At 38.8% G+C, this 26702-nt stretch overlaps 1 protein-coding gene and 1 long non-coding RNA gene across 5 annotated transcripts in view; both read right to left on the bottom strand.

Moving 5' to 3' along the window:
* Positions 1–26702, bottom strand: part of Sans (SAM_USH1G_HARP domain-containing protein Sans) — a 202394-nt gene that overhangs the window by 59063 nt on the left and 116629 nt on the right. For 2 of the 4 annotated variants that reach the window (XM_068385913.1, XM_068385911.1), the window contains exons 8-9: positions 25848–25983; positions 23064–24670 (exon numbers count right to left, since the gene is read on the bottom strand). The exons of 1 other annotated variant lie outside the window; for it this stretch is intronic. In XM_068385913.1, the coding sequence (XP_068242014.1) occupies positions 24422–24670; positions 25848–25983 (385 nt within the window). In that variant the 3' untranslated portion in view covers positions 23064–24421. Of the gene's footprint in view, positions 1–23063; positions 24671–25847; positions 25984–26702 lie in introns of those variants that run through there. One more of the 4 variants, XM_068385912.1, reaches the window with a different exon arrangement.
* LOC137652480 (uncharacterized) lies at positions 483–5665 on the bottom strand. The gene is made up of 2 exons (XR_011046323.1): positions 5537–5665; positions 483–651 (listed from the first exon to the last, which is right to left on the bottom strand). It is a non-coding gene; the product is annotated as an uncharacterized lncRNA (long non-coding RNA).

Below are 26702 nucleotides of genomic sequence, written 5' to 3'. Positions count from 1 at the left end.
TCATTGAAGCTCAGATGTTTGTACTAAGAAAAATTAGAGGCCCTGTTAGTTTTCTCCCCTTTCATATTTGAATTGTTATATTTTTTAAATGTAATTGACTTGTGAAGATCAGCAAGTCTTAAAATACCAGTAAACATTTCGGAATGCTTAAAATATAAACGGTACAGTATTAACAGATAGATTTTGTTGAAGGTAGTTTTTCCTTACTATAATAAAATTATATGGTAATCATAGGAAGGGTTTAAAATTTTATTTATGTAGTGAGATAACAGCTATTTTACTATGCGAATTATTTTTCAAATTGCTGAAAGTGGAATCTTGTTATACTGTACTATATTTTATAAAAATTTAAATCGAGAATAAGCTGTGCTGTTATAGACAAGATTGTGAAATCTGAGAAAATTTGGATTTTATTTTGTATCCGTGAATGGTGGAAAGCTTTGTAGAAGTTTATAAGTTTGGAATTAAAAAAATGCCAGGGAAAAATTGTAAATGTTATATTTCATTTCTTTTATGTAACAAATGATACCAAGAATGACTGGTTGGGGACAGATTTGTCATTTTGTGTGTTTTGGATGTTGGGAGCAGACCACCAAAAGTATATTGTCTGGTTTACACTCCATTTTTTTTAGTTGAAAACTTGAATCAGTACTGAAAAAAAAACTTCAGGTACAAATAAATATTTTACTTTATTTCTAAATTTCATTTTTCACTATCCTTAAAATTTTTTTGCATTTTAATCCTTAAATTATCAAAATGAACATTTAGAGAAAAATTATACATTTAAAACAGTGACAAGTAAGGCACGAGTTCACCTTTATAAACTGATTCTAATATAATTTTGATAAAGAAACGGATTCACTGTTGTGAGGGAATGTCCAAAACAAATATGAGTGCATATTAAAATTTTACCACAAATTGAAAAAGACTAACTTTTGGAAAGCCCTTAAAGAATTGAAATAAGCAAGGATAGTCTTAATAGCTCTAGTATACTGATCAAGAATTGAAATAAGCAAGGATAGTCTTAATAGCTCTAGTATACTGATCTGTTAAGTACAAAATTAACTAATGGACAGCAAAACATGCAGTATTTATGGATGCTATTATGTTAGGTAATTTTTTTAATATCACACAAGTCATTGTATCGAGTAAATATTTCAATATTTTAAAAAGATTTTAAAAACCTAGCACCAGTACAGTATAGAGCTCTTGACATTCCTAGTTGTTTAGTTAAAATATCTAACATTTACTAATTTGGCAGTTTTTCTCTACATGTACAAACTATTGCATTGTAGGACCTATTCAATATTTTTACATGTTAAATGACAAATTTGGAATTGATTTATTTTCCCTAACTATATAAACCTTGAGCTCTTCAGTGGATATTATTCCGGCAAAAGCTGAAACTAGCCAAAAATGTTACAGCAAGATATAACTACCCACCATTAACGGGGTAGTAGCTTAGCCACCCCACTCGCATACACCAGTGAAATGACATCACATGTAGGGGGATTCAATGATTGTAGGATTGAGGTTTGTATTGTTAGGAAAAATAAGTTACAGTACTTCCATATATGTCATCGGTTCCAACCTAATACAAACCATTTTGCTCTAACTCTCGAAATGTGCGAGAGTTAATGGCCTGGACAATTAGTGTGATCATGTATCATCTAAGCATTGACTTGACCAGGTATAGAAAATCTTCGAGTTGTACTCCACACTTGGCCTACACATTGCCTGACTCCACCTCAGTGGGAGAACGGGATCATAGCAAATATATACAGAATAAATATATCAGATAACACAAGGGACTATGGTACCCATCTATAGACAGAGGAAGTCAGCTTGAATTCCTCAGATGCTGAAACACCAAGAGGCGAGAACGAAGAGGTGTCACTCTCACATTCATTCAGGACTTACTTCTGTTAATGTATGCCCTCAACTGACTGCTACTTGTAATACAAGGAAGCTGAAGTGTTCAGACCACGAGTTGGGGAGCCACCACAGGACCTATGGAGAACATGCCTAGGTTCCTGTGGGTTACGTCTTGAAGTAGTGGGTTGTGAAGGTTGTTTGACACTTCCAAACACCCACCTGTAATACCTGCACCACAGTATAGCAGGTCTTTTTGAATATCAGGGAAGTACTAATGCTTCTGCATTTTAAGATAACTCGTCAGCGCCCTTACAGGGAATAGTAACAGCTGATATGGGTCCTTGGTTACAGAATGGTGACTAAATCCAAAAGGGCCAGAATCTAGGATTCATTACAGCCAGATTTTGAGTCTTGGCAACGAACTCAGGGATGAAGTTGTCACTTGTCCCCATCCCCTTGAATGGGTGAGTTCGTGCGACACACCATACAGCTCACCGACTCTTTGTAGAGGCCAGGGCTAGGAGGAGGACTTGAACGTCAAGTAGCTGTCTGATGACTGACACAGTGACTCGTAAGGTGCTCCTTTCAGGGTCCGTAGTATGCATACTATGTTCCAAGGAAGAGGTCTGCATTCCGGCTGGGGCATGTGCGCTTGAAACTGCACGAGGAGAGTGAGTTCCGTCGAGGAGGAAATGTTAACTCCACTTAATCTAAAGGAGAGGCTCAAGGCCGAGCGGTAACTTTTCACCATCGAGAGTGAACAGTTTTTCTCCCTGAGGTATAACAAGAACTTCACTATCACTAGGATAATGGCGTCAAGAAGAGCAATACCCCTTCCATGACACCAAACACAAAAGATGGCCCACTTAGCCTGAAAGACGGCTGAGGACGACTCCCGGAGGTATCCTGACATCATCTTCACAACTGTTTACGAAAAGTCTCTCTCTGAGAAGAGATGCTGAATATCATTCAGGCACGAAGATGTAACGAAGTTACCACCTTGTGAAAATCTTTGGGTGTGGTTGTACTGTTGGGCGTAAAAAGTGGGGTGTGTCACCTGAACTGGTGATCCCCAGAGTGCCATCGTTGTACCACATTATGGCAAGGCGAACGTTAGCGAGCACCTGTATAAGTCTGCGCAGGCAAGGTGGCGATCAATTGTATTTGCTGTCTCGCTGCCCCAGCAGCGTGATGGCAAGGTAGTGCGCACCTGTGGTAATAGCAATGCAGACGCATAACGTGTGGGTGAGCAAGTTATTGCGAACTCACTGGGAGGTTGGTGAGCAACCGAGATTGCGTGTAGACCTTCGTCAGGCGGAGAAGCTCATCCACCAACCTTGCTAGTGCTCAGTGCAAGAATCCCCCGCGAGACTAGGGTCTGTGCTTTGATGCGCCATAGCGACATGGGCTAAAGCGCCCTTACTCGTCATGCCTCCAGCAGGAGGTTGGCTAGCAGCCTTTTGCACTCCTACAGGAGGCGGCATTCGCTCGTACAGAGATGAATAAGGCTGCACTGAACTAGCTACGTGCTGGCGCATAGACAGAACATCAAGTTCTCCCTCGTAGGAGGCAAAAAACCTGAGACATCCCAATGTTTATTAACTATACTGTATAGTACTGTACATATATAGTACAACTGTACTTTACAATATGTAAATGTAGACATGTGCAGGGAGTTATCAAACTGTGCGAGTCATCCTGCCGAAAACAGCGAACATTTACAGTACAGTACGAGTGTTACCTTAGCTAATGAAGCTGTACTGTAGTGATAGTACTGTACATATATTAAAGTAATATATACTACAGTTTTAGCGAGCATTATGTTAGATAGGAACAGCAGTATTTTGCTGTCAAGTGTCCCGATGACTAGTGTTACATACCGTTCTGCATGAGTACTACAGTATACTGTACCGTAGCCTTATCATGTACAAAATGTAGCACACTTGCTGAAATGTTTTCATTCATTAATACAATACTTCTACTGTGATATAAACCAAGAAAAAATAATACTAAACAGTACTGTACTTGATGTGTTAATTGACCGCGCGTAGGCAATTGGCAGCGAGTTGTTAGGTTAGGTGGTAAGCCACACTAGGGCAGCAAGTATTCACGGATTCTTGCTTTTCACGCCTGTCTCTCTTACCCCCCCCCCAAGAGTGGGGGGAGACTGTACTTTATGAATCCTCAACATGCTGTGCAGGACGAGCGAAGGGTGGTAGAGCAAAAGCAAAGGTTGTTATAGCTAGGGACACTCCTTTGGTGCATTACCTCTGGAGTCTTGAAGGGGAAAACTGTATTGAACCCCTGGGGAGGAAGGTCTGCGCTCCTGCTGTGTCCCTAACTGCAGAACTTCGTACAGCCGTTCCTTAGAGGGGGGTACCTGAAAGCCCCAAGGAAGGCCAAAGCTCTTCAGCTGAGAGAGACTCCTCTATGGCCATAGGCAGCACCACATGACTAGGGGAAGCAACAGAGTCCTCGGAACCATAAGGTTGTCTGGGGTCAAGCAGCCACCACTCTTAATCAGCCATTCTGTAGAGGAGACCTATCAAGCAGAATCAGAGTGGAGGGAACAAGCCGATGGAATACTTGCCAGGGCTTCCTCGCCTTCCTGGATGACCCAAAGGAGAAGAGTCCCTTTTGGCCTTCTGCCGCCTACCGAACCTCAGCCACTGGGAGGATGGTCATTTCAGACAACCCTAACAAGGAGACTTCTGCATGCAGGAGTGACCCCTGTGCATAGGACAAAGGAAATGAGAATCCATCTCTGGGGCCGACATATAGATGCAGCAGTGAAGTCTTTCAATGCCAAGACAAACTCGCATTGTAGAGCCTTACAATACAATCACTCTCAAAAAGAGAAAGAAATTTTAAATTTTTAGGCCATTTTGTATTTGTAAGAATAGGGTTAACTGGATAAAACGACAGCACGTCCGTTCTCCACTGAGCCAAAGTAAAAAGCGACGTAATTTCACCGGTGAGTTTGTTCTACTCCCCAGTAGTTAGAGGTGGGTAATATATTGCTAAAAAGTCTTTAGCTAGTTTCAGCTTTCACCAAAATAATATCCACTGTAAAGAGCGTAATGGTTTGTAGTAGGTGTTAGAACAAATAACAATTTGCACAATTGTATTAATTATGTTGCACTAGAAAGACCTTACTAAGACTTTTGAACTTTAGGCTATAGGACTGGATTGGACTTATAAATGGGGATATATATCACAGCAGTTAAAACCTTTTGGCTTCCAAAAGCAACTAAAGAAATCCATGCAGTTACGCTATAATGTAAAACAGAGATTGGACAGTAAAATGGGCTACCTAATTGAAAAATCCAAAGGAAAGAAAGACAAAGTTACTCAAGTATTTACAAGGACTTGAGTAAAACAGTTAGCGAGACTAAAGAGGAATGTATTCACTAACAAAAGGTACAGACACCAAGGAATATGCAATAAGTTAAAATGGGGGTAAAATTGCTATGAATATAATACTGCAGGATGTTTTCTGTAATTGCTCCTTGCCATAACCTCCAGGCCATATGGCTAAATTCATATGAATCACATTACTATTGTTCATCAAAGCAGTTCTGTCATATCACAAACATAATGGATAGTAATAGGACTGTTGAATCAAGGAACACAAAATGGGGAATAGGGTGTATACCGTTACCTTCCATTACGATGGTTGTTTTAGTCTTTAGCCAAAAATACCCAAAGGATGTCGGCAATTAGGCCTAGTAGGATTCAATCAATGCAGTACATACTTGTTGGTGTATAATAAACCTTGGCAATGCCTGAAACAAAAAATTAAGATAAATTTTCTTGAAACCTTTAAACATGATACATGTACAGTGACATCATAATATATATTTAACCAATAGGAAGCCTCATTTACACTATTTATGTTTAGGAAATTATTTTGATAATAAATCCCTTACTTTTTATTACTCTTTTATACATCCAGAGAATCCTGGACATAAATGATAAGTTAGTTGGTATCTGGCTATCTTCTCTGTGTGTCTTTAGAGTGAAATGTCTTCAATAACTAGAAGGCATAAGGATAAATTAATACATTGAGCGCTTTATGTTCTGGGTTTTAATTAAGATCGGGGTGCTCCTTTTCTTATGTAGAAATGAGTAGTAAAGAGAAAAGAAAGACTCATAAGGGAAAACTGATGGAGTCAAATTTCAAGTACTGTAGAGTATATACAGTATTTATCACTCTACCACATTACAGAAAGTCTGTGGTTTTAATTAGGATCAGGACACTCATTTTCTTATGCAACATGAGACATCTGATCCTCCTGTACCAAGCAGGGTCCCAAGCCTCTGTGTCCCTCCAAGCCTTGCCAGACATACTTGGCTATAATCTTTAGTTGATATATTTGTTTATGATCCTTTATTTTATCAAAATTTCCGGCTACCACCCAAATGAATTGGCAAAACTGTAGGCATATAATTAGGCAGATCAGATAGTAGTGAAATATCAGGAAATGTGCAAATTAAAAATCATGAACATTACCAAAACTACTTGTCACATTATAAATTTATGATAACTATGAAACAGCAATTGAATACGAAGATCTTTGTCCAAGTTTTCTTAAGGGAAGCTTTCAACTATACCTTTTTCAGGGAAGGTTTCAAAGCACTTCCCTTTTTCAAGGTATGTTTGAACTCTACATCTGCCATTTGATTGTTTCCATGCAGTCCATTTCCAAGGGAAATTTGTATTGCTACCTATTTCCAGGATGTTTAAAACTTTTCTCTGCAGGGACAATTTTAAATCGATTCCTTTTCAAGGGATGTTTACAACTATCCTTTTCTGGGCCAGGTTTCATTATAACACTTTTCAAGTTAATTTGCATTGTTACCTTTTCCCAAAGATTTTTAACTTAACCCCTTTTTCAAGGGACGTTTTTACCTCTATTTTCCTCATGCAGACATTTTCAACTTTCAGACAATGTTTAAAATGATATTTTCATAATAAAATAAATTTTTGAACATACGTACCCGCTGGTTATATAAAAATAGCTTTAGTCTCTGACGTCCGGCAGAAATTAAAAAAAAAAACTCGCGGCAATCGCAGAGAGAGTAGCCAGGTGTACACTAGCGCCCTCACGCGAGATATACAGAACCATTCCATACTTCTCCAGATCTTCCATGCCCATAGGTCTCTAGAGGGGAGGAGGGTGGGAATAAAGGTTATTTAACCAGCGGGTAAGTATGTTCAAAAATTTATTTTATTATGCAAATATTTTTAAACATTAAACTTACCAGCTGGTTACATAAAAATAGCTGATTGACACCCTTGGTGGAGGGTTAGAGACAGCTACATTGTTGGAATATTACTTAAAAGTTAATTAAAACAAGCTTAAGGGTTCGTACCTGTTAAGGAAGCTGACTTCAATGATTCTCTGCCTCATTATGTCTGCTATCCTTATGAGATCCAGCGATCCACCCAGGGGGCTGAAAACCTCTAGGAGCTGTCAAACCGGTAAATAACCTCTATGCTGACAGGACCTCAACTAATACCTTTGTTCCGGGCGCTCTCAAGGAACAAAATTACCACCTGTCTAAATCAAAGATTGCGGAAGATTGTCGACCAATCTCCACATACAACCATAAAAAATATAAAAGTTCCAAGAGAAGAAAAAGGGTACTAGGGTTAGGGGAACGTAGTGGTAGATCCTTCACCCACTACTGCACTCGCTGCTACGAATGATCTCAAAGTGTAGCAGTCCTCATAAAGAGTCTGGACACGTTTCAAGTAATGCAAGGCGAACACAGATTTACTCCTCCAAAAAGTTGTGTCCATGATGCTTTGCAGAGAACAATTTTGTTTAAAAGCTACAGAAGTTGCCACAGCTCTAACTTCATGAGCCTTTACTTTCAGCAGCTTAAGGTCTGCCTCACCACAGTGTGAGTGAGCCTCTCTAATTAAAAGTCTTATAAAAAATGATAGGGCGTTTTTAGATACAGGTAACGAAGGTTTCCTGACTGCGCACCAAAGAGCTTCTGAATTGCCTCTTAAATCTTTAGTTCTGTCCAGATAGAACTTCAGTGCTCTAACAGGACACAGGACTTTCTCCAACTCTTCTCCAACCATATCAGAGGTTAGCAATCTCGAAAGATTTAGGCCATGGATGAGAAGGACGTTCGTTTTTGGCCAGGAATCCAAGCTGCAAGGAGCATATGGCTTTGCCATTTCTGAAGCCAATATTCTTGCTAAAAGCGTGAACTTTACTGACTCTCTTAGCTGTTGCCAGACTTTCTAAGAAAAGTGTCTTCAAAGTCAGATCTTTAAAAGAAGCCGAGTGTAAAGGCTCGAATCTGTCACTCATGAGGAATTTCAAAACAACATCTAAATTCCAGGCTGGTGATTCTTGTTGACGCTTCTTAGAAGTCTCAAAAGATCTGAGAAGATCTTGAGGGTCTTTATTATTTGTGAGATCTAAATTCCTGTGTCTGAAGACAGCTGCCAGCATACTCCTGTACCCCTTGATGGTCAAGGAGGAAAAGTTGTACTTTCTTCTAAGGTCTAAGAAGAAATCGTCAATTTGTGTTACAGAGGAACTGGATGAAGAAACTGATTTAGCTCTACACCATTCTCTAAAAACCTCACACTTGGACTGATAAACCTTGATGGTAGAAGGCCTCCTTGCTCTAGCGATAGCCCTAGCTGCCTCCTTCAAAAATCCTCTAGCTCTTGCGAGTTTTTCAATAGTCTGAAGGCAGTCAGACGTAGAGCTTGGAGGTTTAGATGGTTTCTTGCCAAGTGAAGTTGTTTGAGAAGATCTATTCTCAGGCTTCTTGAAACGTCCACCATTCATTCCAGTACCTCTGTGAACCCCCCTCTTGACGGCCAGAAGGGAGCCACTAAAGTCAACCTGGTTCCCTCGTGAGACACGAACTTTTGCAACATCTTGTACAGTACAGCACTTTGAATGGTGGGAACGCGTACACATCCAGGTGAGACCTATCCATCAGATACGCGTCTATGTGTGTCGCTTCGAGGTCCGGAACTGGTGAGCTATATGTCTCCAGCCTTTTCGTTTTTGAGGTCGCGAACAGGTCTATGAACGGACGACCCCAAATCCGCCAAAGTTTCTCGCATACATCCAGATGTAAAGTCCACTCCGTGGGTAGAACTTGATTCCTCCTGCTAAGGCTGTCTGCCATCACGTTCTTCTTTCCCTGTATGAATCTTGTAAACAAGGTTACCTTTCTTTCTTTTGCCCAAACGAGAAGAGTCCTTGCTATCTCGTAAAGTGACCTCGAGTGAGTCTCGCCTTTTTTGGCTATGTATGCCAATGCTGTGGTGTTGTCGACATTGACTTGCACTACTTTGTTCAACACTAACCCCTCGAAACCTATGAGAGCCAACAGGACTGCCAACAGCTCCTTTTGATTGATGTGGAGGCTCTCCTGTTCCCTTGTCCACAGACCTGAGATCTCTGATTTTCCCAGTGTTGCTCCCCACCCAGAGTCCGAGGCGTCGGAAAACAACACAAGGTCTGGGCTCTTTTGCTCCGAGAGACCTTCCTGAAGTCTGCTTAGGTTGTTCCACCACTGGAGCCACTTTCTTATCAGTTCCGTAAGGGGAATGCTTTCCGTGTCGAGGCTGTCCTCTTTGATCCAATGGAAATTGAGATGGAATTGAAGAGGCCGTAGGTTTAGTCTTCCCAGAGAAACAAACTGTTTTAGTGAAGAGAGAGTTCCTAGGAGATTCATCCACTCTCTTACTGAACAGACGTTTTTTTTTTAGAAAAGCACAAAGTTTTAGGAGAGCTAGCCGTATCCTTGAAGGTGTCGGAAAAGCCTGAAAAGCCAGACTCCGAATCTCCATCCCTAAATAGAGAATCTTCTGGGATGGAATCAATTGGGACTTCTCTGAGTTCACAAGAAGCCCTAGCTCTTCTGACAGACTCAATGTCAGACGCAGATCCTCCAGACAGCGATTGAAAGAGGGAGCTCTTAGGAGCCAATCGTCCAGGTACAAGGAGGCTCTGATGCCTCTTGAGTGGAGCATACTCGCTACATTCAACATGATCTTCGTGAAGATTAGAGAGGCGGTGCTGAGGCCAAAACACAAGGCCCGAAACTGGCAGACCTCCTTCCTGTACATGAACCTCAGATAACGCTTGAAACTTGGATGGATCGGGACATGAAAGTAAGCATCCTGGAGGTCTAACGAGACCATCCAGTCGCCCTTTCTTACTGCTGCAAGCACAGTCTTCTAAGTCTCCATAGAGAACTTTGTCTTCTGAACGTAGTCGTTGAGGATACTTACGTCCAGGACTGGTCTCCATCCCCCGAGTTCTTGGGAACCAGGAATAAGCGGTTGTAAAACCCTGGTGATTTCAAGAGATACATTTGAAGGTGCATAGCCTGCCTCTTCGACTCCTCCTTGTATCTGGGAGAGAGATCCACAGGGTCTAAAACTAACGGAGGTTTCATAATGAACGGGATCTTGTAACCCTCCTTTAAAACACGAACGGACCACGGGTCCGCTCCCCTTCTCTCCCAGGCTTGCCAGAAGTTGTTTAGCCTGGCCCCCACTGCTGTCTGAAGGCAAAAGCAGTCAGACTCTGCTTCGGCCAGATCTAGAACCTCTCCTTCTAAACCTTCTCCCATCGGGTCTGAAGCTACCCCTACCAACGGACTTTCCACGAAATGGCTGTGAAACGTGAGGAAAGGAAGTATCTTCCTTCGGTCTACGGCTGGTGAAGGAAGTTGGAAGAACCTTCTCTACGGCTGGTGAAGGAAGTTGGAAGAACCTTCCTTGCCATCTTGGAGACTAAGTCCTGAGTTGCCTTCTGGGTCAAGGCGGCAGCAACCTCTCTTACTAGCTCCTGAGGGAACAGAGAAGGAGAAATCGGTGCAAACAGCAATTCCGACCTCTGGAATGGAGTAGCCCCCATAGAAAGAAAAGAGCACATAGTTGCTCTTTTCTTAATGACCCCGGCTGTGAACAGGGCTGCTAACTCATTCGAGCCATCTCTAACTGCTTTATCCATACACGACATTACATGTATACAGTAAAGCTATCAGTGTCAGGATCCTTCAGTGCAGAAACTTTCTTCCCCAAGGCTCCCAGAGTCCAATCGAGAAAGTTGAACACTTCGAATGCTCTGTAGATACCTTTGAGGAGATGATCAAATTCAGACATCGACCATAAGATCTTAGTCCTTCTCATGGCCAAACGACGAGAAGAGTCTACTAGGCTTGAGAAGTCGCCCTGAGCAGAGGCAGGAACTCCCAAGCCGAGAACTTCTCCTGTCTCGTACCATACACTAGACTTGGAAGCTAATCTGGCCGGGGGAAAAGCGAATCCTGACTTGCCTAGGTCTTTTCTAGACTGCATCCAATCACCCATTAACTTTAATGCTCTCTTTGAAAAACGAGAGAGTACCATCTTAGTAAAAAGCGATGTTCTCGATGCTTTTCCTAAGGTAAACTCCGAAGGAGGTGAACGTGGGGCTACGGGAACAAAATGATCCGGAAATAACTCCGTAAAGACTAACAATCTTTTTAAGGTCGACAGAGTGTTGAGGTGTCTTATTCTCTTCTTCCTCAGAGAAAAAACATCCAAGAGTTCATCCGGGGAAAAGTGATCATCCGGTTCTTCCTCCGAAAGAACTCCATCCGCCGTAGCAGTATCTTGCAAAACAAGAGGAGACTCCTTGCGAGAGCGACCACTGTCCAATATAGCTCACGGGCAGTATCACCATGAATCAAAGCTCTACGTTCAGAAAGCTATCGCTCGCGAACATGAGAATCGGCACTGCGGTGCGCGCGATCAAGACGTTTGGTATGGCTGACGTCCACATGACGTTCGCTAATATTGCGGTCGACGTCACGTCCGACTGCATGTCGAACAACATCTGACTAACGTTGGACGTCACGGTTTGCTTGATGTTAACGCCACGTGTCTGTCGCTCGACGTCAGGTTTAGCTTGACGCTCGGCGTCACGCTTAGTTGCCTGGCGATCGTCTCCGCGCTTGGAAGTGGACGCTCGACGTCACGCTTGGTAGCTTGACGTTTGATATCAAGAGAAGCAGGAACTCGATGAGATACAGAATACAGAAGCCTTATTACGCCGTTCAACGTTGTGTATTTGCTTGTTAGCCGCCTGTGCGACAGAAACGTCATCACGCGTGACAAGACTAGAAGTCTTAAGAAGCGAAGAATCCCTGTGATTGGAATCTTGACGAACCACATTTTTGCTAACAGGACGCTGATAAGACTGCATAAAGGATGAGAGCTGCTGTTGCATGCCTTGCAGCATAGTCCAATTAGGATCAACATGCGGTGACACAGGTGAAGAAACTTCGACGACGAACTCGCCTTCCTCATTGCTTACGTAACACTCCAAGTTTTCAGAAGACGGAAACCAGTCTGACGGAAGCGGCGGTGCATGTACCGTAACACCAGACTCAGGAACAAGATCCATATCTGGCTGAACTAAACCTTTGTCAACCTCTGACATCCTATCAGGACGTTTTGCAGGAGAACCTTCGACAGAGGAACGAAAACGCTCTGGACTGTCCCAATGGCTACAGCCAGGTGCTTGCGGCGAGGGATCGCGACGCTGAGCCACTAAATCCGCTTTCCTCTTAAGAGGTCTGGAAGCATGACGCCAGCCCTTGCTGTGCGTAGCGTCATCCGAAGACGAAGATAACAAACTAACCTCACCTTTCCCATGGTGAAGGTGAGCGTCCTGCGATGCGACAACAGGTACGCTTGAGGGGACGTCTGCACGAGCGATAATGCCTCTCGTTCCCTTTCGCTAAACAACATTCCTTCTCTCATGGGTCGGGGAGCTTGGAAGAGGTCTAAGGCTAGGTGAACGACAGCCTCAAGCAACCCTTCACATCACTGAACACATTAATTGCACTTTTTACACTAACACTTTTTGACTGGTTCACGTCGGACATGAGCTGGTTTCTGTCCGCCGCGAGAGATTCTACCCTTACTCCAAGGGCTTGAATCGCGGTCATCATATCTTTAAGTGTAGGCTCAGATGAAACAGTAGTGGGATCTGAAACTACCACTACAGGGGAAGGATTAAGTTCAATGATACGGGAAGTGGATAATTCTCTAGATCGAGAAGAACTACCCCTAACTCTGTCTCTCTCTAATTTACGAGAGTAGCGGTCAAAAGCCAGCCACTCACTCTCAGACAATGAAATACATTCTTCACATCGATCCCCCAATTCACAAATTTTACCTCTACATTTAGAACAAATTGAATGGGGATCTACAGCGGCTTTAGGAAGCCGGGTCTTACACCCTTTCACACACTTCCTATATGAAGGAGAAGGGTCGGCCATATTGAAAAGTTAAACAGAGAGATTAAAAAACAAGCAAGGGTCCAAATAATCCAAGTAATCCAAATCAATAAGTATTCAAGAGAATCCGAAAGCAAAATCAAACAAGCGAAAGCCAATAACCCAAAAAATGTACATCACCAAGATAACTGTCCAAAATCCAAGGTAGTTAGCGAGGGAATTCCAAACGATGTTGTCAGCAATGGCAGCAGAGAAGATCTGAAGAAGTATGGAATGGTTCTGTATATCTCGCGTGAGGGCGCTAGTGTACAGTACACCTGGCTACTCTATATGCGATTGCCGCGGTTTTTTTTTAAATTTCTGCCGGACGTCAGAGACTAAAGCTATTTTTATATAACCAGCGGGTAAGTTTAATGTTTAAAAAAGGCTGATAGGAAAAAGCAACCCTAAGCATAGATAGATAAAGGTTCTAAACATAGAAGTCAATAAGATGTCATGTTCCCCGTCAAACAGCTCTCGAAGTTGTGCAAACCAGATGGGAAAAAAAAAAAAATCTGTTCTAACCTGTCCTGATCCACTCAGAGCAGTATAGTGCAACTGCTGCATTTTCCCAAAGTGGCACTTAAGCGATGAATGGGTTACTGCCCAAATTCCTTCAGCCATACCATATCACATCTTTTTCTACTTCCACCATCGTAGCGTCAACAGACCATCTTCACTCTCCAACACTATTTTCTCTTCCTGTGGGGACTTTTTGTAAATTTTAAATGAACCATCTAATACTAGATTTCCAGTACCTTTCATAATATTAGTTGTCTTGTCAGTGATGAAGTAATAATGTAGGCATACTCAATTTTTTTTATCATTGTGCAATTTGCCTCTCAGTTTCCCTATAGCCTCAAGCTTGAGCTATTTTTTTTTTTTTTAGATTTTTTAGTTTGTGCTTGCTCTATGCTTCCCTTTCCTTGCACTTTCTTTCTAAGTCAGGGTCAGTGGAGCAAGTTTGTTCATACCATAAACCGAACCATCAATAGTGACGTAAATTAATTTAAAGGTGCATCAACACACCTGTAAGGGGTTACCTGGGATATACTGGCACTCGAGAAATGTATGGGTTATACAGTAAAATAACAGGATAGAGCAGAAGGTTGCCTTGGTTGTTATATGAAAAATTGGATTGTGCCTTCCTTATCTGGCACTGACAACAAGATCTAGTTGATATACAGTACAGTATTAGGACTTAATATTGGCTCTTCCTTTTCAAACTTTAATAATGTCTAATTAATGTTTGGCAAGTCCTGGAAGAAGTTATCTGGTTGAAATTTTACACAAATTGTGCTGGTTTGGTACTATTTTGCACATGAAATTTCTTAAGATGTTTCTTGTAATGCTGCCAGAACATATGTTAAAATTAGTTTCTTTTGTCGTGATAGTCGCAGACATGATTTTTTTTTTCTTTTTAAATATTATATGTAAATAATGATATGAAAATGTGTCCAGGAATTATTGTTATGGTTTGGATGATTAAAAAGGGTCATCATATACTTGAGTAAAAAGGTAAAATCACAAATTCTTTATACTGTAGTAGAGTAATTTGTGTTTTTTTTTTTTTCTAGCTACAAATATATAAACCTAAATCCTTTAATAGGGAGTATGTTTTTAGCAATGCCAGATATGGCTGTTAAAACTTTTAACGAAGTGACAGTGGTTACTGCCGTGTAGCAGGGAAACCTGCCCATCCGACAGGCCACTGACCTTCACTTTGACCTTCAGCCTAGGACTTGCGGGTTGGTTGAGGCAGGAAGAGCAACTTATTGGACTCAGGTTTGTATAGTTAGGAGAAATACAAATTACTTTTAAAATTTGAGATTTGTTCCTGCACTCAAACAAAGCCTAGTCCTTTAATAGGAGACATATCCTTAGGAGGGAGGAAGTTCCTTACCAAGTGGCTGGTTTACTTACTAGAGAAATGTCAAAGTACTTTCATCCTGTAAAGCAGCAATAATGAGAGCTCCTGTCAACCTCCTAAAGACCTGGGAATGAAGATGCAGATGGTATTAGGCAAGGTCACTACCAGGACTGGTAGATGGTCAAGGATAAACCTATATCCACATGGAGGATATGAAGTCAGAATGTACGGTCACTTTGAGAAGTGGGTTTGCATACATTTGGCCATCCCCGCTGCCCATCTAGGAGGATGGGAGGAGATAGTTCTAAACAAGCACTAATTATCGAGAAAATTTGCTGGATCATATGGCTTCCCTGCATCACCATCAAAATCCAGCAAATAACAAGAGTGACTGCTTCACCACAAGGAAGGTGAAGAATGATGAGGTAGAAAGGCCAGTCCATCTTCCTTTTCATTCTAGAATTACGTTTTAACGGCTATCTTAGATGAGATATCTCTTGTGCCGTGAGGAGGATGGTTTGCTCCACGCTCTGATGATCAACTATCAATGAGCCAAGGATGCAGCTACTGAGGGACCAGAGGGCATACTTCCGTAGGTAATAGGCAAGAGAAGATTGTACTGTATTTCGATACCAGACTCTTATTTTTAAGACAGGTTCTCTCTAAAAGCTGGGAAATTCTAATATGTCTGACTTTGTGTGCTTGAATCCTCTCTTGAAGGAACAGACAGTACATCTACCGGGTAATTGTTACAAGAGGTCAGAAAATAACAGTTTTAGGATCTTCTCTCTTATACCTTCTGTTGCTGTAATAATATTCCCAGTGTCCTCCCCTGATGGAAGTAAAGTCATCTTGGTTCCTGCTAGCTACTTTTGAAGGGAGAAATGAAAAAGGACTTGATGTTGCAAGTAGCTGGGTTCTGATATACTAAACAGGCACTCGTGAACCAAGGTGATGATCTTCTATCTACCAGAATATACCTGTGACAGACAGAGATACACAGTTTCTTACCCGTTAAGAAGGGCTTACGATAGTAGAGGACAGTTTTGAGGGTGGAAGCCCTATCTGCCACATGTCACAAGTGTGAATGCAAAAGCTACCTCTGAACTTGCTAGAAGTTCTATGCTGCTATAAGCTTCTCAAGTCTACACGACTCTCATGAAGTCTAACATAGGTCTTATACGAAAACTTTGTACAAGGGCTGTGCAATATCCAACCCCAGGGAGTTTGAGGAGTTTTTCCGGCAACAGAAGATAGAAAACAGCTGATTCAGATACCATTGGCGTGTTACATTTTGGGAACAATCGAGATCATGCTGAACCTCAACGTTGTCAATCAATTCCTGAATACAGTAATTGATGAAATGGAAAAATAGACGAAAGGCGTATACGTTCAGAATTCTTAATGATGTTTGAAAACATAGGAGCAGTGATGCAATGTTAATTTTGTGAGCGCAGCAAGCCACGGCCGAACAAAAACCATAAGAAGTTAAAAAATATATTTACGAAATACTGGCCCACGGGGCTTGTGAGAGCAACTCAACATGTACCACTTGCCAATACATGGGAATAGTGATGCAACGTTAATTCTGCGCGTGTAGCAAGCCACGACGGAGCAAAAACTATCAGAAGGACGTAAGCGAATCATAATTATGAGACTTTAATTTTCACCTACTTACATGAACCATATACTGTACAGTGTTTTTCCAACTGGTTATCTTGTGTTTATCTTGCATTTCTGACCATTATTATTGCTGCAAATCACTAGATTTTGGCATTTCCCCCACCCAAAAAAACGATGATATCCCACTGGTCTCTCCCATAATTGTCTTTATATAAGGGGTCAGAAACTCAAACGGGTGGTTTGTCGGTAAACTTTTATATTAAAACTATCTTTTACGGCTTGAAAACGTAGGCGTTTTCAATGACGATTTAGCGGAGTCATAATTTTTTAGTTATGTTGAATTAACTACCGAGTAATACTTATGAAACTCAGTCAAAACACTGGAAGTTTCGTTTGCCAGAACTTCCATTCCATTTTCAAAGGAGTTGTTCGTGTAGTGTACATTGCACTGTACTACAAATACCTTCATAATTAATAGAGCTAATGACTTCATGGTTTTTGCTCTGCCGTATGCTTGCTTCGCTCGCGATTAAACATTATCTCATTGCTCCTATGTTCTGGGAAACGGAACATGTTTCCCTATCAACGTTAGCCCCTGTGTCACCAATTATTAACCCTTTTACCCCCAAAGGACGTACTGGTACGTTTCACAAAACCCATCCCTTTACCCCCATGGACGTACCGGTACGTCCTTGCAAAAAAATGCTATAAAACTTTATTTTTTCATATTTTTGATAATTTTTTCAGAAAATTCAGGCATTTTCCAAGAGAATGAGACCAACCCGACCTCTCTATGACAAAAATTAAGGCTGTTAGAGCAATTTAAAGAAAATATACTGCAAAATGTGCTGGGAAAAAAATAACCCCCTGGGGGTTAAGGGTTGGAAATTTCCAAAGAGCCTGGGGGTAAAAGGGTTAAAACTTAAAACAGGGTAATGTAACCTAGGGAAAAAACTACTTTTTACTATAGAAGAAGGTCCGCTCTCTTTGAAAATGACACTCGTTCCTGTCGCAAATGAATAGTTTTAAAAATATATATATGTTAACATAACATTGCTAATGTTCGCGAAGCGAGCCAGTGGCGGAACAAGAATCATTATATTTAGCGTTGCTAATGTTAGCGGAACATTACTAATGTTCGCATGCGCAGCTCAACATTACCGCTTGCCAGTACATATGAGCTTGATGTTTTTGTTGTCTGGCAAGCGAAGAGAGCCCACGGTGGAACAAGAGCCATTATATTTAAACATTTTAATAGAAAATATGTTTTCCTGTAGCAAATAACATGATTCAACAGGTTTTCACCTTCATTTCAACCACAACAACAACCAGTTCGGCTACTTGAAGTTAGTCGAACTGGTTGTTCTGTTTGTTTGCGGTTGAAATGAAGGTCAAATTCGGTTGAATCATGTTATTTACTACAGGAAAACATATATTTTAAGTACTAAATGATAATCTGTAATACAGTAAAACTTTACCAAAACTTAGATTTGATTACTTACATTATTACCCAACAATTCATGGTTATGGGTTTATATACAATTACTAGATATTATTTATAGAAATATGCTAATAAAAGTCGTTTTGGGAAAATTGTGGAAATGTAAAATAAAATTATTTTGGCCCTATAAACATGGTCAGAAATACATAACACACAAGATAGTAATTAAGAAAAATCTATGGTTATGTATTTGGCTAGAAATTAAAGTATATATTTACCCGGAATGTTACATATCGTCACCCTCATAAACTAACTGCCTAAGTAATTTTCTCCACTTGTTGGGAAATAAAAAAAAAACCTTCTCATTTCCTAATTTTTTATATCTTTGTCTTGAGCTTCAATTCATAAATTTTTAACAGAAGAATTTGTGAATTAGAATTTGTCAATTGAAGCTCAACACAATGATATAAAGCATTAGGAAATGAGGTTTTTTATTTCCCAACAAGTGGAGAAAATTACTTAGGCAGTTAGTTTATGAGGGTGACTATATATAAAATGCAACTGAAGCTCAACACAATGATATAAAGCATTAGGAAATGAGGTTTTTTTTATTTCCCAACAAGTGGAGAAAATTACTTAGGCAGTTAGTTTATGAGGGTGACTATATATAAAATGCAACTTACAACACAAATAAACATGCGACTCATAATAACGAATCTTATTCGTAACTCGAGGACCTACCTCCTGTACTACATTTGTTTTTTACGTTTCCCCACCTAACCTGATTTAGATCACCTTCTCCTTACTTGAATTGGGGCCAACTCTTGAGACCTGTCCTTAATTCACACAGCAGTGTTCCAAAACTGAATACATCCTAGGCTATGTCCACGGCTTGCACTAAATCTTGCAATACAGTACAAGGAATCACAGGAGCTTTACAAAGTTTTGATGCAAAATTTAATATATGAAAAATTGGTCAGATATGACAACCGAGATTTTGAGATACGCAGAGGAATTTTTATTTTATACAATTTTTCAATAAAGTAGGGTGGAAATAGTATGCAATAGGTGCCCTGTCCACAAAGCTACATACTAACTCCACTACCTAACTAGGAAACTAAAACTGCATTTGGGTCACAAGGACCAGTGCTAGGGCCAAGGACATTCGGCAATTAAATATACCAGAGAAAAAAAAAACTTCCGTGGATGTACTACTAAAGAAAAGACATAAATAAACCTTAGAATAGGCTGGACTGCAAGATAAAAGAAAGGAAAAGGAAGCAGTAACAGGGGTACAGAAAATTAAAATAAAAGTCCTTATCAACTGTAGGATCTGGAGAATAATAAATTTAACAAGGTTACTGACCTGAAGTAGGGTTCTACCAAAAATCTCTCCCTATTGGGTAAGTGACAAATCCCAACATGAATTGTCCATTTTTGTCAAGGTGTGTCCAAATTGAGACTTGCGAGTCAGTACATTGACAGCTGTAGCATTAACATGTCCGGAAACCCATTGTACAACTTATTAATGATCACAAGGCCACTTACGACATATTTCTTTTAAGCTACTTCCTACTGTAACACTCAGTCTAGGGACCATTATCTAATTGTCAACAGAACTAAACCGTCTGAAAAAAGGCAAGCTGGCAACTTTAAAAACCATGTTTTTGCTCTGACAAAACAGTTTAATTGGTAAATATTTGAATAATATCTAAAATATATAATAAACAAGACAATATTCTTCTCAGATTACTTAATTATCATAGTTATAAATATAAAATGAAACAGGATGAAAAATCAATCCATTTAGTTAAAACAATATGACGTAACTTTAACTCCTCCGTAAACGTTAGCTAGAGCGTTTGAATAATTTGTCTCTCAGAAAGCTGTCTTTTTGGCCAACAGCAACACATAAGTCAGAGGAACCCTCTCACCTTATGCATTCTAGCGGGAAATATCTGGCGTCTCATTGGCTGAATCTATCTCAGCTCTGATTGATGGTTGTATATGACGTAATACAATCGTATTTTTATGAATGAACTTAACTGGGTAGTGCAAAAAAATCTATATTTATTACAGCTAAGTTATTGCTAAAAAAAATATACTTTTCAATAAAATGAACTAATAATAATCCTAAAATTTATAATAAATAGACAACAAATCTTGTTAAAGAGTATAAGTTAGATAAATACGTCATATTGGAAGAAATAACTGACTGTGTTTTGGCTACGATGATTAATGTGCGTGTGTACGTTTGTTGAACTGTGGCGGGCTAAGGTAACTACCAATCACAGTTGAGGAAGTTATAGCCAACCAGAGGAAGGGAATATCCCGCCGGGTGCTATAAGAGCGCATCCCACAAACTTATGAGCTGCTGTTGGAAAACATGTCCACATTTTTAATCTAGATTTCGTTCTCATTCTTTCATTACGATTGAAATTATTCTTTATTCCTTCCCTAGTAAATTATTTAGTACATTTCCCGTTATTTTATTTACTCAATTTGTAGTACCTCTAGGTTTGCAATTAATTACTGTATCATAAATATATCAAATAAAGCGAAAATCAATTCCATCCTACATCCTTGATCAGATTAACCGACCGTGATTACTTAAAGAAATACAATGTCTGTAATTGCTATATAATATTTGAAATATATTTCGAGGAATAAAAAAATGAATAATCATTTAATGAAATTTTGCGTGAATTTGACCGGTTCGTCAATAGCAGTCCATAAGCTAGAGGAACCTTCTCTCCATATGTTCTTTTAGCGGGAAATCTCTGTCGTCTCATTGGCTAATTTGTCCTCTGCTGTGATTGGTGATAGTATATGACGTCATACAATCTAATACTTTATGGTGGAATAACTATTCTTGTTGCAGATAAATTCTAGCTTTAAAAAATACAAATTTTATGAAAATTAACTAAATATAGTTTTTTATTTTGTAATAAATATATAATGAATCTTTCTAAAGGGTAAAGATGAAATAAATACGTTGCACTCGAAGGAATACTTCATATGATTTTGGCTACGATGTCAGATGTGCATGTGTTTGTTCGTTAACCTATAGTAAGCGAAGGCTACCACCAATCACAGCTGATGAAGATATAGCCAATCAGAGGACTGGAATATTACGTCATTAGAGAGTTCTTGCGACTTATGAGTTGCTGTTGAGAAAATCAGCCCAAATTTCCATTAATTGTTTTTTAAACGCTCCAACTATGTGGGGTTAGATCTGAAGATTTGTTAGTTTTTAAAGAAATTAGTTATATTTTCTTTAAGTATATTTTCTTTAAGTCGCTTATAAGATGTTTTAATGATATATTTTATCAGAGGGATAGATTCTAATGACCAAAATAATTGTTTCTATTAAGAAAAAATACGTCTGTGAGGAGAAGGATGAACTTTACTTGCTAAATGACTGATTAATCTGTTTGCTGGATTTTATGATAGTCTGATCGTCGATATTCAAGTAAATACTATTATTCTATCGAGCTTATATAGTGAAGGAACTAAAGTATATGATTGCAATTCGTATTTTGTTACATGGCAAGTATAATGTAAATTATTCGAAGGAATAATTGAGTTTTACTTACGAGTGTGAAAAGTTATAGTAAACAAAGGCAACAACCAATCACAGCTGAGGAAGTTATAGCCAATCAGAGGACTGGAATGTCACGCCATGAGGGAGTTCCAATGACGTATGCGTTGTTGTTTGTAAAACTAACCCGAATTTTGAGGAAATTTCATTCTAGCGCTTTAGCTTAGGATTTTTTTTTATACGGGAATAATAGTTATATTTTCAGGCATTTTATCAGAGGAATAAATCCTGATTGCCAAATAATTCTTATTAATAATACGTCTTTGGGACGTCATAAGGAGTAGGATGAACTTCACAGTCGGTCTAAATGACTGATTAATTCTATTTACTGGTTTGAGTGAGGTATTAAGTATGACGTAGCATTACTCAATATTCTAACAGATCCTATTATTACATCGAGCTTAGATAGCGAAGGAACTGCATCACTAATTCGTATTTTAAGTATAATGTAAATTATTGAAGGAATAATTGACTTCTTTGGTTACGAGTGAAAACTTAGAAGCAATAGTAAACAAAGGCAACAACCAATCACAGATGAGGAAGTTATAGCCAATCAGAGGACTGGAATGTACCGACGTGGAATTATGCATATATACGTTGCTGAAGTTTTAGGGAATCGCTTATATTTTTTTCAACATATAGACAGTTCCTTATAGGATATTTTTACAAATGTTCTATCAGAAAAATAAATTCTGATTACCAAATCATTACTTTTTATTATGAATAAATAAGTCTTTGGGACGTCTTGAGGAGTAGGATGAACTTAACAGTTCGCCAAGATGACTTGATTAATTCTGTTTGCTGGTTTGAGAGAGGTAATATTGGATATTAAATAGTATCTAATAGATACTATTATTATATCGAACTTAAATCGTGAAGGAACTACATTTCAAGTATAATGTAATTATTCGAAGGAGTAATAGAATGTTTTAGTTACAATAGAAACAATGACAGTTAAGGGGTATAGGTTTAAAGGTGGCTCATGAATGGCAGAGGCAAGGGTCAGTGACATTGCCCTATTAAGCAGGAAATGCCCTAGAGACTGACCATATTACATATGATCAGCGCCCAAGCCCTCTATCAATCCAAGCTGGGACTAGGGAGAGCCAGACAATGGCTGTTGATGACTCACAAGGATGATGAGGTTACATTGACCAGGGGAACATGTTTGAGTGGGACTCGAACCCCAGTCTGGCAATCACCAAGCGAGGTCACTACCACTAGGCCACCACAATCCCAATCAGTGGATATGAAAACTGTTAAACAAAAGTAAATCGACAAAGTTTTCTGATATTAGACATTTAGGGAGTGACAAACAACAAACAGAAGTGTCTTTGGTAGATGTACCCATGTCTTTATTAAGACCACTCGTTCTTGATAACAGAATAAATGCTGGTTAAATAAGAACAAGCTGCTGTGAACGAGTCCCTCAAATACTGGCAACAATTTGGTAATGATTTAAGAAATGATACAATGTTACTTGGACCAATACAACATTAACTTCAGGGACCAATACAGTGTATAATTGCATTTTTTATAATTTCCCTAAAAACTGACAATAAAGTTAATTGAAGTATCATGTTAAAATTATAATCTATCAATTCAAGTTTTTATATTAAAAGGATTGATGTTTTATATAAAATTAAGTTGTGTACAATATTTGCCTTTTGGTATAATATCCTTAAAAACTGACACAAAGTTTCTTGAAACATCATGATAAAATTATAATCTATCAATTCAAGTTATTATATCAAAAGGGTTCTTATGTTTTATATAGATATAACCTTCACTACATTTTTCACTTATAAAAGCAGATGGGGCAGTCAGTATTATACAAATGTAATAATCATTGTCATTTCTACTTGTATTCACAAACAACTAAATAATTTTGAGGATTGTTTACATGAAGATATTTCAGATATTTCAACACCAGAATGCTATGGTTTGTGCATAAAATATAATTGATAATTAGTTAAAATACCTAAATCAATTTCTCTCCTAATTAAACTGATATGGCAACAATCTGGCAGAGGACACCTCGAGCCAGGACATAGGAAAACAATGACCCTACGAGGATTAGTATTCCAGGAAAACAATGACCCTACGTGGAGCAGTATTCCAGGAAAACAATGACCCTACGTGGAGCAGTATTCCAGGAAAACAATGACCCTACGTGGAGCAGTATTCCAGGAAAACAATGACCCTACGTGGAGCAGTATTCCAGGAAAACAATGACCCTACGTGGAGCAGTATTCCAGGAAAACAATGATCCTATATGGATCAGTATTCCATCATTACTAATTGTAAGGGCTACAGCTACAGTCTACTACGTGTCTACCCAGTTACTACAACATAAAATGCCACTAATATACAATATATACAGTAAATGATTTGAGTTACAGCCCATACATGATTTGACAAATACAAATAATAATTCTACAAGGAATGTGCAACTCCATATTTACTTCATGGTCTTAAGAATTTATAAAACTAGAAAGTGACTGGATTTGATTTAGATAATAAAATGTGTTGGGAGTAATAATTAACACATAAAAATTTTAATCAGAAAAAAATAAACCCTGTACATGAATAAAATAATAATTGAACGACACACAATATACATTAATTAAATACTACAGTACTATCATTAACTTAAAAATAAGCGTTAATGCACTATAATATCTCCCATCTATAGGGGACTATCATGAACTTCGCCTGGATCATCCAAGGTGGAGAGTCTGTCTGCTATTGCCTTCAAGAGCTTTCGCCGAGGACCGATGGGTAGCTTCATGCTAACGAGATCCTCTTCGGTTAGAAGCATTAGGGCATCCAGGTCTATGTGTTCCTTCGCGAAGGTAGGAATGAAATTGGCCAGACCGCAGCCGGCTAGAAACAGGTAAACAGGAGTGTCTTCACTCTCGTCGTCAGAGGGCAAGTCCTGAAGGAGAGTATTAATATCAATTGTGACGTTGTTAATTGCTTATATAGGACATATCTGTTTTGATGCTGTCACTGTTTTTGGAATGATTTATTGTTAATTTAGTCTCATCATTTATTTATTTCCTTATTTCCTTTCCTCACAGGGCTGTTTTTCCCTGTTGGAGCCCTTGGGCTTGTAGCATCTTGCTTTTCCAACTAAGGTTGTAGCTTGGCTAGTAATAATAATAATAATAATAATAATAATAATAATAATAATCTAAAAAGTTATTCAAGTCAATATATTATGATGTACATAAAATATCATATATTGAAAGAATTGTAAATATATTTTCCTTAATAAATGATATATAATTTTCTTTTTGTTAATGACAGGATAGTAAATTAAAGCCAAGTAAGGCTAGTATTACTATATTCTCATTATTCATAAATCTTACTTTACCTGTCTTTACCCAATACACTTTTTAATTTTAAATTTTACACACACAAGCTGTGTACACATATGTATACAATTATGTACTGTACACAGTTTATACATATGCACAAGCTGTATACACATGCATGTAAATACAGTATATGTATAGTTGTTTACTTTATTCAGTATATACATATACACAAGCTGTATACAGATGCATGTTATAAACACATATATATACAGTTCTGCACTTTATACAGTATATACATATACACAAGCTGTATACAGATGCATGTTGTAAACAGTTATGTATACAGTTCAGTAATTTATACAGTATATACATATACACAAGCTGTATACAGATGCATGTTGTAAACACAGATGTATACAGTTCTGTACTTTACACAGTATATACATATACACAAGCTGTATATAGATGCATTTTGTAAATACATATGTATACAGTTCTGTACTGTATACAGTATACATTCTCCACCCATACCCATGAACAGATACCACCTAAAGAAATTGTACCAAGTTACTATTGATGTTGCTAATTATTGTTTAATAACTGTATGTATGCATGCAGAATATGGAGCCTTGCTTTCAAATTAACTACATCTTTCCTTTCCTCACTGGGCTATTTTCTCTGTTGGAGCCATTTGACTTACAGCATTCTGCTTTTCCAACTAGGGTTGTGGATTGGCTAATAATAATAATAATAATAATAATAATAATAATAATAATAATAATAATGTCTCACCTCCTCTTCCCAAGGATCGGGACCATTTCTGTGGCTCAAAGAACTAGCAGAACCATCGCCGTTGGACGAGGCCCTAGCTGAGTCACCTTCACTTCCACTTGTTGCTATACTGCTAAGAGTTGCAGTTATTGAATTCCTAGAAACAAGATATATAAATTAGTAATAGATGCTGCTTTATATGGAAATCTTACAGATACAAAGGCTTTTATTAAGGGCAAGAAAGAAAAGAAAAAAAAAAAGAGGGGAGGGGAGGAGGGGGGGGAGGGGGGGGGGGGGAGTCTGATCCATGTTATCTTTAAAAAGGGGCATGAAATGCCATATTCACCTTGGAGTTTATAATCTCCCAGAGACCAGATTGCCAGATTAACTTCGTCTAAGGTCATTAATGTTGCTTCAATATCAAGACTATAATTTTCAAGGTATCTGATTTCCAGGATCAGCTAAGTGATTTCCAGGTTAATCTAGCCTATTGTTTGCTTGTTTCAACATCCGGAGTCCATTTTAGCTGGCAAAACCTTTCTAATTTTAACAGGTGGAATAGTTTAATTCAATAGTACAGTATGGTTATTTTTAACTATTCCTTTATCCATGTCCTACATTATATTTCCTTACGACTCTAGAACCCCCCCCCCCTCAACTATAGAAAAACTAAGGCAATCCAGCATCTGCAAAATTTCCCATAAACGAAGCATCACAAATTACATTTAATTAATCTCCTGATTACTGATTTTGCACTCCTGTTCTATCTTAGGTACCCGAACTTAATTCCCCCCACATATTTAAGAATATATAAAAATTATTTTGCACTCCTGTTCTATCCTAGGATACTCAAATAATTATAATTCCTCACACATA

This window comes from Palaemon carinicauda, chromosome 13 (genome assembly GCF_036898095.1).
Source record: "Palaemon carinicauda isolate YSFRI2023 chromosome 13, ASM3689809v2, whole genome shotgun sequence".
Taxonomy (NCBI): Eukaryota; Metazoa; Arthropoda; class Malacostraca; order Decapoda; family Palaemonidae; genus Palaemon; species Palaemon carinicauda.
This window is presented reverse-complemented; position numbering and strand designations above follow the sequence as displayed.